The 14,346-nt window shown below is 43.8% G+C and overlaps 1 protein-coding gene across 2 annotated transcripts in view; it reads right to left on the reverse strand.

Moving 5' to 3' along the window:
• The window catches only part of ACO1 (aconitase 1), a 187,532-nt gene that overhangs the window by 14,920 nt on the left and 158,266 nt on the right, over nt 1-14,346 (reverse strand). For both annotated transcript variants that reach the window (XM_056848227.1, XM_056848226.1), the window contains 8 exons: nt 13,547-13,616; nt 12,900-13,083; nt 10,698-10,837; nt 9,959-10,130; nt 8,992-9,092; nt 6,990-7,106; nt 6,334-6,493; nt 2,306-2,441 (listed from right to left, as the gene is read on the reverse strand). In XM_056848227.1, the coding sequence (XP_056704205.1) occupies nt 2,306-2,441; nt 6,334-6,493; nt 6,990-7,106; nt 8,992-9,092; nt 9,959-10,130; nt 10,698-10,837; nt 12,900-13,059 (986 nt within the window). In that variant the 5' untranslated portion in view covers nt 13,060-13,083; nt 13,547-13,616. The remainder of the gene's footprint in view (nt 1-2,305; nt 2,442-6,333; nt 6,494-6,989; nt 7,107-8,991; nt 9,093-9,958; nt 10,131-10,697; nt 10,838-12,899; nt 13,084-13,546; nt 13,617-14,346) is intronic.

Raw genomic sequence — 14,346 nt, forward strand, 5'->3', positions numbered from 1 at the left:
CACAACTGCCTCCCCACCCCACACCCCCAGTGACCAGAAGATGGCCAAGATGCCCTCCCTCTCATCATCTGCCTAAGGTCACAGAATCAGCATTGCTGACAGATGGCCATCTAACCTCTGCTTAAAAACCTCCAGGGAAGGAGAGCTTACCACCTCCCGAGGAAGCCTGTTTCACTGAGGAACCGCTCTAACTGTTAGAAAATTCTTCCTAATGTCTAGACGGAAACTCTTTTGATTTAATTTCAACCCGTTGGTTCTGGTCCGACCTTCCTGGACAACAGAAAATAACTCGGCACCATCCTCTATATGACAGCCCCTCAAGTACTTGAAGATGGTTATCATATCCTCTGTCAGTCTTCTCCTCTTCAGGTTAAACATACCCAGCTCCTTCAACCTTTCCTCATAGGACTTGGTCTCCAGACCCCTCACCATCTTTGTTGCCCTCCTCTGGACACATTCCAGCTTGTCTACATCTTTCTTAAATTGTGGTGCCCAAAACTGAACACAGTACTGGCCACTGTGGAAGGAACATGGGGCAGAAGGTATTCTGAAGCTCTGTACTGAACATTTCTGTTGACAAAACGAGGGTAATTATCCATACCTATCTCAGGCCTACTTCATGTCAGACAATACAGTAAAACTGTTTTCGGACTAGACATCTTCATCCTGTAAGTAGGGACCTCATGACTGAATGTGCACAAAGTTATTATTATTTTTTATAAAGAAAGGAACATCCAAAATATAAGCCAGGGGAAAGGAGTTCTAGTCTAACATTCTTTCTGACATATTAGTATATGGAAAGATTTTTTTTAAAAAAAATAGGCATAGATTCAGTAATGCAGTCCCCCAACTATAACCTGGAGAGGTACAGTTGAGAAACATTTTTACCTCCTCAGCTACCAATTGTGTGAAGTGGGACTTTACTGCAGTAATGAAACAGCACTTATGTGTATGCTGCCAAGTGCTGGCAGTAGAAAGTGCTGTCAAGTCGCAGCCAACTTATGGCAGCTCCATAGAGTTTCAAGACAAGAGATGTTCAGGCGTGGTTTCTGCCATTGCCTGCCTCTGCATAGTGGCCTTGGACTTCCTTGGAGGTCTCCCATCCAAGTACTAACCAGGCCTGACCTTGCTTATATTCCAAGATCTGACAAGATCGGGCCAGCCTGGGCCAAGCAAAATGGATGGGTGTGCAAGCCTCCATAGTGAATAACTAAGTCTATCTTCCTTCCTTCATTTTTATTATTAAAGAAAGACAACAAAGGCAAAATCTAGTCTGATTCACACACACAGGATCATCATTTGGCCGTGCTGTTGAACGATAACCAACTATAAAAATCATACCTTTTTGAGATCTGTATTTGTCAGCTACTTGGTTTTAATCCTTGTTTTCAGTGGTGGTTTTATTTTCTTGTTATACGTATTTATTTACATATTTATAGACCACCATATTTAGACTAAAGCAAACTCCCCACCCCAGCGGCAGCAAGCCTCTGAGTAACAGTTCTAGGAGGCAACATTGGGAAAGGCTTTAGCCTCTATAAACAACTTGGAAGGCTTTAAGAGGGGAGTGGACATGTTCATGGAGGAGAGGGGTATTCATGGCTATTAGTAAAAATGGATACTAGTCATGATGCATACCTATTTTCTCCAGGATCAGAGGAGCATGCCTATTATATTAGGTGCTTTGGAACACAGACAGGATAATGCTGCTGCAGTTGTCTTGTTTCTGGGCTTCCTAGAGGCACCTGGTTGGTCACTGTGTGAACACATTGCTGGACTTGATGGTACCTTGGTCTGATCCAGCATGGCCTTTCTTATGTTCCTATCAGTTTGTTGACCCTCCATGGCAACTGGTTCGCCACAATGAGAAACAGGTTGCTGGACTAGATGGACCACTGGTCTGATGCAGCGGCGGGAAGAGCTGTTGCCGGGCAGGAAACGAGTGAGGGGGGAGGGGAGTCGTCCCTTCTAGAAGCTTTCTATTTTGAAATCTCTCCGTGGCTGGCCTGCATATGCACAGATCCCTTGTGTGCCTGCCCAGAGGACCACTCGATGAACAACAGTTACAGGTAAGTGCAACATTGTTTTTCATCTTCCCCCAGCTAGAGGACCCCAAGGTAAGTTCCAATATGCAGATGGCATAAACAAATAATTGCTATTCGCAATTAGCAGTCACGTTGACATATCTCTGATTACATACACACACTTTAAAAAACCGCAGGCTTTCCCCCCCCAATTGAGGAACTATCTCCTATCCTGAAGCACAATCAAACAAGCCTTCCAAAGAGTAAGAAAAATCGCATACCCTAGTTGAGCAAGGTAAGGCATCACTCCGCTTTCTCTCAGATAGTAAGTGACCACCCCACTTCCGGGAGAAAGGCTAGTTTTAACGTATGGCTTCACAGTCAGGCCAGCCTCCACAGCTTTTTTTGCAAGCAATCCTGAAAAAAAAAAAAGACAACCACGGCATTACATGACAATAAACATATAATGATGCTTTACATGAAGGAAAAAAGTATTAAACAACATGCTGATTTGAACCCATTCACTATATTGCAAGGCATTTGTTTTCATCTTTACCACATTTAGAATGTTTGGCTAGCTTCTTTTGAATCAGACCATTAGTCTGAGACCCCGGATGCTATCTACCCTGGCTGACCTAGGTTCTTCAATGTCTCAGATGGAGATCTTATTCTAGATCCCTTTTTAACTGCCCGAGGTTGAATCTCGACCCTTCTTCTGGTACTCCACCCGAGTGGCGTCCCTTAAGACCTCTAGGCTCCTGGAAACAACAGGGTAAGAACTAACAACATTTGGCACTGGCAAGCACTATATGTGACCCACTAAGTCACCACATTTTTGAATGATGATACAACACACGAAATAGTACAAATCCTAAGAGTTCTGAGTCCAAGCCACAGTAAAAGAGGACTTTTTAATTTTACCGTGTTTGAGCCCTGGATAGCAAAGTACCGATGTTCTGGATAAGAAAATATGAAGTATTGTAGTCAGTAAGGCTTTTGGATGTACATTTCCCCAATCTGGCTACACGAACCCCTGCTTCTCTACCCTTGTGATTGAGTTACTGTAATGAACTTTACCTGGGGCTGCCCTTGAAGACAGTCTGGCAGTGTCAAGTTGTGCACAGCACAGCAGCCCGCTTTTAACTGGTATGGATTGCTGGGCACATCTAAAACTGATCTTAAAACAGATTCATTTTTTCCCCAGGTTCAATTCCAGGAGCTGGTTTAGATTTTTAATGTGCTTCAAAACCTGGGACCCAAAGTACTATATCTCCTGATACGAGCCTTTGTGACATCTTAGTCAGCCCAGTGGCCAGTTGTGCTGGCATTGAGACAGGTCTGTACAATGGTTGTATCTTTGTTTAGATGTCACTTCCACTTGCTGGAACAGCCTTCCAAAAGAGACGTACTGATATTCCTCCCTGATTTCTGTCCAGAGGGCACATTTCTGTTTCAGAAGGGGATTTTCTTTAAATGATATGGGTATTCTGCTGAGCTTGTGTTATGACTAGACCATTGTTGTTCTATTGATTTGCTTGTTTTATGGATGCCTGTACCTTTTAAATGTTTTGGGAAGTTCTCTGAGCTTATGGCAGATACCAGATACAATTTTTCAAAGAAGAAATAGGAGGAGGAGAAGAATTGGTTTTTATATACTCTACGTTTTTAAAAGGAGACTCAAACCGGCTTACAATCTCCTTCCCTTCCTCTCCCCACAACAGACACCTTGTGAGCCGTTGGGGCTGAGAGAGTTCGGAGAGAACTGTGACTAGCCCAAGGTCACCCAGCTGGCTTCATGTGTAGGAGTGGGGAAACCAACTTAATTCACCAGATTAGAGTCCGCTGCTCATGTGGAGGAGTGGGGAATCAAACCCAGTTCTCCAGATTGGAGTCCACCGCTCTTAACCACTACATTTCCACAGAATCTCATCCATATTTAACTGCAACAACTGGTCAGGTGTAACACATGTGAACTGAGAGGACATATTCACTTTTCAGAGATCAGTTGCTTTTAACAGTCATTCCTGGGAACCCTGGGCATTATAGTTTCTAGGGGGAAACTAAGAGTTGACCAGCTACAAAATCTGATGTAACCTCTTACAGAGCAGATACACCCAGAGAAGGATCCAAGATCAGACATGTGCTCAACAAATGTGAGGCAATGCAGAGCTAAGATTTAAATTATCTCAGCTCAGTCAATCAGTAGAACTCTTCCAGAAGGAGCCGAGTTGCCTATAGAGAACCTTTGGGCGGCCAAGCTCTGCCAAATGATGTTGCAATGGAAAAATGTTTAGTGCTTGTAGAAAGACTGAGTGCTTTATGGCATACTCTGAACACACTGGAAGTGCACCATAAAGCAGGCAAGGAACACAGAGAAAACAGTACGAAGGGCATTGTGTTGCTCTCTGAGATTATTTCAGACTGATGTGAGTAGAGTTCACTCCTGGAAGTTTTGTTTAGTGAATTGGTTGAGATGGTCAGCACAAACATTTTAGAATTTCAGTCATTGGCTTGAGAGGTTTTAATCAGCCTCTGTGATGTTCAAGTGCTTAGGATAAAGGAACGGCCTCCAGGATCAGGTGTGAGTGGACCAATGTTCCATACAGGCTTGTGTTACATATTGCTTTGAACTTTGGAATGGATGCAGGGCAGGCACTAGCTTCAGAATAAGTAGATTCTTAACAGTGGAGCAAGCTGCATCAAGCTGTATCTACCACGTGAAGGACCAACCAGATCTGGAGCAAGCCCTTCTGGAGCCATCACGTAGAACATCAGTTTAATTGATGAGGCCATCTTAAGTGGGCGGCAGGAAGTAGTTGAGCACCTCTCCTTTGTGCCTGAATGCTCAGCTGAAGATCCCCTTCCTTGACATTGTTTTGTATTTAACATCAGTTGTCATTAGCATTAGATCTTGATTCATGTGAGTTGCTTTAGGAACCATTTTTGGTCAAAAAAGCTAGTATAAAATACAATGCCTTTTCTCAAAACTGCCTCTGGTTTTATATGGTGGGAGTGGATTGTTGTACTTCAGGGATGGGGAACCTTTTTTCTGCCAAGGGCCATTTGGATATTTATAACATCATTCGCGGGCCATACAAAATTATCACCTTAAAAATTAGCCTGCTATATTTGGTCAGACATTTAGTCAAGAGGCACGACCGGAGACGGCTTCAAGTGTTTGCCACATAGAGTGACTCGCTTTTGAGCTCTGCCGTCCCCAGCTGGGCCCAAGAGATTCAGGCAGGGCAGCATCCTTCTGAGCTAGAGATCTGCCAGGACCCATGAAGGGCCAGACCAAATGATTTCGCGGGCCTTATACGGCCCCCGGGCCTGACGTTCCCCACCCCTGTTGTACTTTAATAAGATAAAGGCTGGACTTCCTTGCACTGGCTGAGTTGTATCCAAGACTCCCTCCAGCTAAGTCCTTCTCTGTCAGAGGAATTCTGTTGGACAAAGTATTACTGAAAAGGAGTCACTGAGTTCAACCCATAAGATTTTATTTTATATTCTACTTGTTAGTCTGTGATCAGGATGGGGAATGGTATGGTATAAGCCCATTCTCATCAGATCTCAGAAGCTTAGGAGGGTTGGTACTTGGATGGGAGACCACCAAGGAAGACTCTGAAGAGGAAGCCAATTGCAAACCACCTTTGCTTCTCATTTGCCTTGAAAACCCCTTGCTGGAGTTGCCGTAAGTCAGTTGTGATTTAGCGGCACATACATACATAGCTCACGATCCTTCTTATTTGGGTGGGAGATGAGTGCGCAGCAGAAACAGAGTGTCAGACTAGTACTAAATGGATTAGGAAGACATTCCTGCTGCTCCAGAGAAATTATCTTCAGTTCACTATAGACACTGCACTGTTTGGAGCAAGGCACTGTAGCTATCACCAGTCTTATGTGTCTTCCTTAGTCCCCTTGTGGCAGAAAAGAAAGGGGAAGGGAGAGAGAGAGAAACAGATGCATGGCTACTGTGCTCCATTATGATTCTCAATCAGAAAAACAGAAGCGGGCTGCAGGTGCTGCATACACCATAGCTCTCTGCAAGGCTCATGGGGTTGTGCTGCCGATACACTTGGAGGAAAGTGTTATTCACCACAGGTTACTAAGCTACTGCTTAACTGCAATGCTGTATTTGGTTCTGTCCCCTGCCCTCAGGATTTCCTTCTCTGGAAACTTAAAGAACAGAACAAGGGGTCTTCAGAGAATCTGCCGTGCAAATGTTTCCACAGGGAACGTTGCACCTTTCTCCCCACCTTCACATCTCAAATGGAGCTAAAGTGGCACCAGATGAGTTAGGTGCACTTACCTGCGCCTAGCATTACAGATGGATTACTAGTGTTGGTACAGCTGGTAATGGCAGCAATCACAACTGATCCATGCGCCAGTTCAAACTCCTTGTCATTGTAAACAAATTTCACACGGTTGCTGTGATGCTCGGGGGCAATTTGGAAGCCTTTAAAACCTTGCTGCAGGGAAGAGCAAACACAGAAACATTGAGAACTGCAATGACTGGTGTTAAATAAAGAAGAGATAGACAGTGAAATTGGGCTGCGTCAGCTGCTGGTAATTTTCATTGAGCAGAATGGCTGATTTAACTCTCCATGGAACAGGACTGCTCTGCCCCAGCAGAAAACCTGTACATATTCTTTGTAACCCACATTACGTACATTAACACATAAGATATGCCATATATACATGCTATGCACTCGTATAGTGAAGGGAGAAACAATTTATTTTATTTTATTTCATTTATAGCCCACCTTTCTTGCTGAGACTCAAGGTGGATTACCAAAATGTAAAAACAATACAATAAAAACAAAAGATGACATACTGGGGGGAAAATGGGGTATAAACATCTACATGAAATACAGACAAAAATACATACTAGAGTGAGACAGTCTGAGGCTATGTTCTCTTTTGCAAGAAAATTAAATGCACCTGCAGTTTTAGAATAGCTCTTACCTTGGCTCCTAAGCAGGTCTCAAAATCCTTCTTCATCTCAGAGACCTCCACTTTGTCCTGGGGCCTCTTTGGGCCGCTGCAGCAAGGCATGACGGTCTGCAAATCCAACTCCACAATCTGTTGAAGAAAAACAGAAAACCTTCTGAGATGTAACCAAAGACAGAAGGCCCTGTCTTCCACATTGCTTGCAAAGCTCTAATTCAGCAAAGTAACTGAAAAAACGTGCCTTAATGTCAAAATTTAAGAACATAAGAACAGCCATTTTAGATCAGACCAGTTGTCCATCTGGTCTACTGTGTTGTGTGATGACTCTAAGAAGTCCACAAATAAAAGATGGAGCCCCAAACTGGTCCCCTGTTATTGCTTTGCAGATCTGGCATTCTCCAGATGATTACTGCCTCTGAACATGGATGCTCCATTTAGTCATTATGGCTCATAGCCAGTGATGGACCTATCCTCCTTAAATTGTCTGATCTCCGTTTAAAGATACAGACACATGCAGCCAAACTAGTCTTATCAATATTAGTAGCATGCTATTATGGGTGGGGCGGGGCGGGTGTGAATCTGAGACACCTTATGGGAAAGAGAGAGCTTACATACTGCCAAAAAAACCCCAAAACCCTCAGGGAAAGCAAGGTGCATACCCCTCTCCTGGGTGATTCATAGGACACATAGTACCAGAGGTGGAGGGGAGATTCTACCCTCATCACAACTATGGGTTGGATCTTGGCTAAAATGTCCAGGCACAGAAGGACTTCCATGCCCAGAATTGTGACCTCCCTGCCTCCCCCTCCTACTCCAGCCTGAAATATCCTTGGAAATGCTGCTCCTGCTGGAGGGGGGCATCCAGGGGCGGTGGGGAGGGAGGGCTGCACTGGCAAAAAAATAATAATCACCCCTGCTTTGTGCATGCTGATGCTGCTTGGTTTCTGTTTCCAAAAGAAAAAAGTTGCCAAGCTCAGAGTCAAGAAAGCCTATATCTGTGGTCAAGATTAGGGCGCACGGCTATGACAAATCTGGCCAGGATGTGCTCAGCACTCTGCTAACCAGTCAGCTGATAGTAAGTGATCTGAAGCTCCCTCCCCACCCCCATTATTCCATTTGAGACCCTTTGGAAGCAACAAACCCTGGGGGCCACCCTGATTCCCTCAGACACCATGTGGGGAGTGGTAAGCTAGAACACCTACGACGCCTATATCCACAGAGCTTTGGGACTGATTTATTTTTAAGCAATGCTGTTCCATTTTCAAACCAAACCAGAAGCAATGTAAGGACTCTTTAATCAAGCCCCTGTGGACAAGGCCTTTGCCAGAGGAAGGATTCTGGAGCTGGGATAAAGCCCGGCTCCTCATACCACACGGGAGAGTTCTGTGAAGCTGAATACAAAAGAAAAGGCAACCTGCCACTTTAATGTAGCTGAATTGTGTTTGGTTTGACAAATTACAGATGCTTAGAAGACTGAGATTCCGATTCTGGTTGACAAAGAGGCATAGTATTGCTAATCGTGTATCAGGCAAGATTTTGACTTCTTATTACCAGATACTGGGAGCAGAAAAAGGAAAAGTTGTCCTTATGTCCTAATTATAAACTCTGCAGAATCCTTGGCCTGGCCACTGAGGGTAACAGTATGTTGGACTCAGATGGACCTCTGATCTGATCCAATAAGGCACTTCTGACATTCTTACCAGGCAATGCACATTGGGCTAGATTTTTTTTTAAATTCATCACCTGGCCTAAATCTTTCAGATGACATGATTTCACTTTTACTTTGCAACCGTGCTGGAAATGTAACTTTAAAAAAAATGAGGCAAAAGATTCTCAGAAAACCACACAGATGGAGCTGACTATTCATCACAATCACTGTGCATCAAACTCCAAAACAAGGATCACTTTTAACACTACATTCAGTGTTCTTTCTCATATCAAATGAAATGGTACAAAGGCTGTTTGTGAAGGAAGCTCTAAAAAGGAGCAGAAAGCTACAAGATTAAGAAAAGCCTACCTGGGTAAAATCTGGGTCCTGTGATGTATTACTAAAATCTCTAAACATTCCTGCAGCCTGAAGGTATTTTCTTATATACTTAATCTTTTCTTCATCGCGGCCTAAAGCAGACAGAAATAACTACTCAGTTAAATTACATTTAAAACACAGGAATAAACCACTCAAATTAATAAACAGGTTAATTAATTCAAACATTTTGACTAACTGAAAAAACTGTCCTGGATTAATGTCTTAATTTCTTCAGGTATTTAACCTGGGCAGGGCTAGAGGTGCAATCCCTTGGGTACGAGCTGAAGGGCAGAAGGCAAAGGGCTTTTGGCCCTTGGCATTTGGCCTGGGGCCTGCAATCAGCCTGGATTGGTTTGTATATTTGTCCTTGTAATTTGGAAGCTTTTTTGGGGGGGGGGGAAGCTGTTTTGGGTCCCTCTGGGGAAAAAGCAGCCTAAAAACATTGAAATAAATGGGCAACACTCTTAAAAAACCTTTTAAATAGGTTATTAAAACTGCAGATATTAGGCACCATCCTAGAAGATGAATTTTCCCACTCACTCTTACAGTGGAAGAAATTTCTTTTCTTAGAAGTTGCCAATGCATCATCTAATATCAAAGGGAAAAAAACTTTTTCCACTCCCAATAATTATTGATATTAATATGAATATTTATGCAATTGGTTTACTAATCAATGGATTAAAAGTGCCCACAACTGCAATATTTTAGTTCTCTGCCAAGACACACAAAGCATACTGTTAAAGACACTAGCTTGCCTGAGTGGGAGTTAAATCAATGAGCTATGCATAAGCTCATCTCTCGTTCCCAGGAATCCAGATTTAGTATATTTACACCTTGCCATTTTTCCAAAATGGAACTTGACGGAATATATTGGGTTCTCAGGACATCTTCCATCCAGGCAGTGACCAAACCTCAACTTGAACATGGCTGCTCTTTCAGATACGACCCTGGCACTTACCTGTCTGAACCAGGTACTGGATGCTAACTTCATCAACAGGGAAGAAGGCTGCAGTTGCTCCATACTCTGGGCACATGTTGGAAATGGTGGCTCGATCGGCAATGGACAAGTGAGTGACCCCAGGCCCAAAGAATTCGACAAATTTACCCACAACCCCCACCTGGCGTAGATTCTGCAACAGATTATTTTTAAAAAAACACATTCAGTATCATTTGACATAATCTTATCCCACATGACACAAAAGTGTCCAAAATCAAAACTGCCTCAGTGGTTACTAAGATCATCTAACAATGGTTCATGTGCTCATCCAAACATGAAACACTCCATTAATGATGGTTAGTAAGGAGCCCCGTGGCGCAGAGTGTTAAGCTGTAGTACTGCAGTCAAAAGCTCTGTTCACGACCTGAGTTCGATCCTAACGGAAGTCGGTTTCAGGTAGCCAACTCAAGGTTTACTCAGCCTGCCATCCTTCCTAGGTCGGTAAAATCAGTACCCAGCTTGCTGGGGAAGGCAATGGCAAACCACCCCATAAACAGTCTGCCTAGTAAACATCGGGATGTGATGTCATCCCATGGGTCAGTAATGACCTGGTCTTTGCACAGGGGACTACCTTTAGCTTTAGTTAGGGCCTATTAAAGCTGGATCCAAAACCATGGCTGGAAGGCAGTGAAGACCACACCCCTAGAAAATGGGCAACAGTGGTATGAATGCTGGTCAAGGTGTCAGATTATGTTATTACCTTGGTAACGGTGAGCACAATGTCTGTGGATGTGACAAGCGGTTGAGGATTTCCTGTCAATTTGTAGCCAATCACTTCAGGAAGCACCATGCTGATTGGCTGGCCCAGCATCACTGCTTCTGCTTCTATGCCACCAACCCCTAAACAGCAACAAGACAGGTGTTAACGTGACTCTCTTCTTCCCATGCATCCAGACAAGAGCAACATGAAAGCCGAAGAAGGCTGATGAACAACAATATTACAAGCAAGTGATAAGAGCAAAGCAGATTAACAATGGCACTGCAGTTTTCTTGGCAGCTATGGTTTCCAGCCATGCTTGTCTACAGCTGGTGATTTTGTACTTTTATGACACTTAAATTGCAACAAGCATTGCTGTAAGTGAGGAGGGTGTTTTGGCCAAAGTTCCTGCTAACTAACCAGGCAACCGCATTATACCTTTAAGGAAAGTAAATCCCATCTGACATCAGACAAGACTTAAATGCTTGGTTTGCCAGATCTGCTGAGTCTGATTTTTCTCTTTGGGTTCTCTTTAAATGCTAGATTAGGCAGGCATTAAGTGGGATTTTAGATTGGGTTTTAATCTTCACGAGGTTTAAACTGTTTGGTGGGTTGCCATTTTGTGCTCATTACACTTTTACTGTTGAAGCTTGGTTTGAAATACCCTGCAGCATGACTGCAGTTCTTGGGATGGGACAGTTCTTGGGATTGTCAACACAATCCTAAAATAAGTTACACCCTTCTATGTCCATGAACATCCTGGGAAGGTGTAACTCTGTTTACAACTGTAAGGGAATAAATGTGGCAAGTTAGTATGTAACTGCCCCAAAGCAATAATTTCTTATCAAACCTTAACCTTTGCAGGTTAATTTATTTAGTTCATTTATATGTCACCTTTCTCCCCATCAGGAACCCCAAGAGGTTTATATCATTCTCCTCATTTTATCCTCACAACAACCTTGTGAAACAGATTAGGCTGAGAGTGTGTGACCGGCCCAAGGTCACACAGCAAACTTCCATGGCAGAGTGAGGATCTGAACCAGGATTTCCCAGATCCTAGTTCGACACTCTTACCACTAGACCACATGAGATCAATGCAGATGTCTGGGTCTCATAAGCCTCCAGAGCAAGTGCCATCTTTTCTACCTTATGTGCAATCAAGGGATATGTTGTCAGTGCTAAACACCAAAAGGCAAATCATGTAGGCAGCCACTTCACCACTCATTCCCTCACACATTTTACTCACCGGATGTTTACCAAATCATCCTTAGGATCTGGCAAGATGCAGATGATGAAGCTGAAGCTACTGCAGGTGAATATGATGATGATAATAGGCAATGAAAAAGGGAGAGAGAAAGCACTGCTGTACATGCTCCTAACATCTGGCGAAGGAGGAGGAGAATAGGTTTGGGCTTTGACGTCGGGGTCACGCGCTTCTCGGTGAGGAGGGAGACGTTGATGAGTGCATGTGCAGAAGGAGGCCGGCCAGTTTCCAGCGGGTTTTCCCGTGCACACACAGATCGAACCTGAGGCAAAGTGTATGGAGCCAATTCGGGTCTTCCCTCACCCCAAGTATGAACCCTTTGTATCCTCGTCAGGTTCACCAAGGCAGTTAACGGATTAAAAAAACATTGAGACTGGAAGTGCTACTCCTGCAGGTGAATATGGCTAACTGGGAGTAGTCTGGTTGCCTGTACAAGCTCTGATTCTTAACCAGGGTCTGATCCTAGTTAACTTTACTGACAGTGAACATCAGGTCAATGCATCCCTTAGACACCACGAAGCAGTGAGAAAGAGTGAGATTTGCTCAAAGGAGACAACAAGCAAGAGGGAGGGGTGTGCAATCCTTTTGTCCATTCCTGATTCCATAACTGCCTTAAAGAGAGTGTCCACATGACAGCTGCACCAGCTCTGGTTTAAAGATTACCATACTCATTGTGAGCACTGCCAAAGAGCTCTTCTCCATAATGGTGTTCAGTGCACAAGCAGTAGATCTAAAAGCTTCTGACCACACACAGTGTTTGTGCTAAATTACTGAGCTACTGACATGGGATGCTGTACACATTAGGGCAACTGCACACAAAGGAAGACTTAGATGGCAAGCCTTTATGTATACACAAAGCCACAATATAGTGAATCAGACCACTGTCCCGTATAGCCCTCTACGATCCAACTGGCAGCAGCCTTCCAGATAGAGGTACTTACCCCAGCCGAGCACTCCCAAGCCATTAATCATGGTGGTATGGGAATCAGTGCCCACTACACTGTCCGGATAGTAATATCCCTTCTGATCAAAGACCACTCTGGCCAAGTACTCTAAGTTCACTTGATGGACAATCCCAGAGCCTGGGGGAATAATCCTCATGTTCTGGAAGGCTTGGGATCCCCACTGAAACACAAAAGGGAAAAGGGAGACGTATGAAAATGGAGGGTCGCAGCCAATTAGGCAGTGCTTCCCTTGTCCATTCGTGAAAGTTATGTCCTGTCAGACAGTGATGAGGAATGAAAAAATCACATGAACACATGAAATTGCCTCCTACTGAGTTAGCCTATTGGTCTATCAAGGACACTATTGTCCACTGGAAGTGGCTCTCACACCACTAACTACCTGATCATTTTTTTTAAACTGGAGACACTAGGGACTAAACCTGGGACCTTCTACATTCAAAACACACGCTCTTCCATTGAGCCGCAGCCCTGAGTCAAGAAGCCAAGGATCTAAGTAGGCTCTGCCTCCAAGGTTATGCCTGCTCAAAACCCTTCCCAATATTTGTAAGCAACTGTTGACAGCCCTTGAGGCAACACAGTCGTTCCAATTTCATGTGCAAAAAGCCAAGGGTTCCTTCCTATACCTTTAAGAACTCAAATCTTTCTTTGTTCCTTTCAAACTCCAGATCTTGATTCTTCTGTAAACTGTCTGGCCTGCAAAATAACAAGAAAATACGTACTGATATCACAGCGACAACAACTTCAACAGGATCTCTAGCACAAAGGCCAACGTGTGTGGGCAAAAAAGAAACAAAACTTGGTTTGTATTTAGCTCAGCTGTTTCATGCACTTTAATTACTTTGCATCGGGGGGGGGGGGCTAGAAACAAGCAACAGAGAGAGCTTAAGCAGCTTTCAGAGTAACTCCTACTGTCTGGCTCAAGGGCTAATTCCACACTGAATGCAGGTATATTGGCAGAGTCTACGTCAAAAGAATGGAAAGTTTTCTTAAACATCAATTAAAAGCAATAAGCATTCCACTGGGGGTAGGTTGCGGGGAAGTAATGCTACTGCTGATCTATAAAAATCTGTTAAGTGCTGTGAAAAACATACCACACATTCCTTTTATATCAGAAATACTGCTGTATCTTTCACCATTTGCATGAAGCAACAAGCAGTAGCCCTTTGATTGCTATCATAAACCAGGATATATTTCAGTGATACAGCATCTATTTTGTATGCAGAAGGTCCTAGGTTCAAGACCCAGCAACTCCAGTGAAAGATGATTTAGGAGGTGACGTGAAAAACCTTTTATTTAAGACCCTAGAGAGTACACAGTCAGAGCAGGCAATACTAGAGACCAAATGTGGAACTCGCTGCCAGAGGATGTAGTGACAGCCACAGCAGAGACAGCTTTAAAAGGGGATTAGATAGATTCATGGATG

The sequence above is a fragment of the Euleptes europaea genome, chromosome 4 (genome assembly GCF_029931775.1).
Source record: "Euleptes europaea isolate rEulEur1 chromosome 4, rEulEur1.hap1, whole genome shotgun sequence".
Lineage (NCBI taxonomy): Eukaryota > Metazoa > Chordata > Lepidosauria > Squamata > Sphaerodactylidae > Euleptes > Euleptes europaea.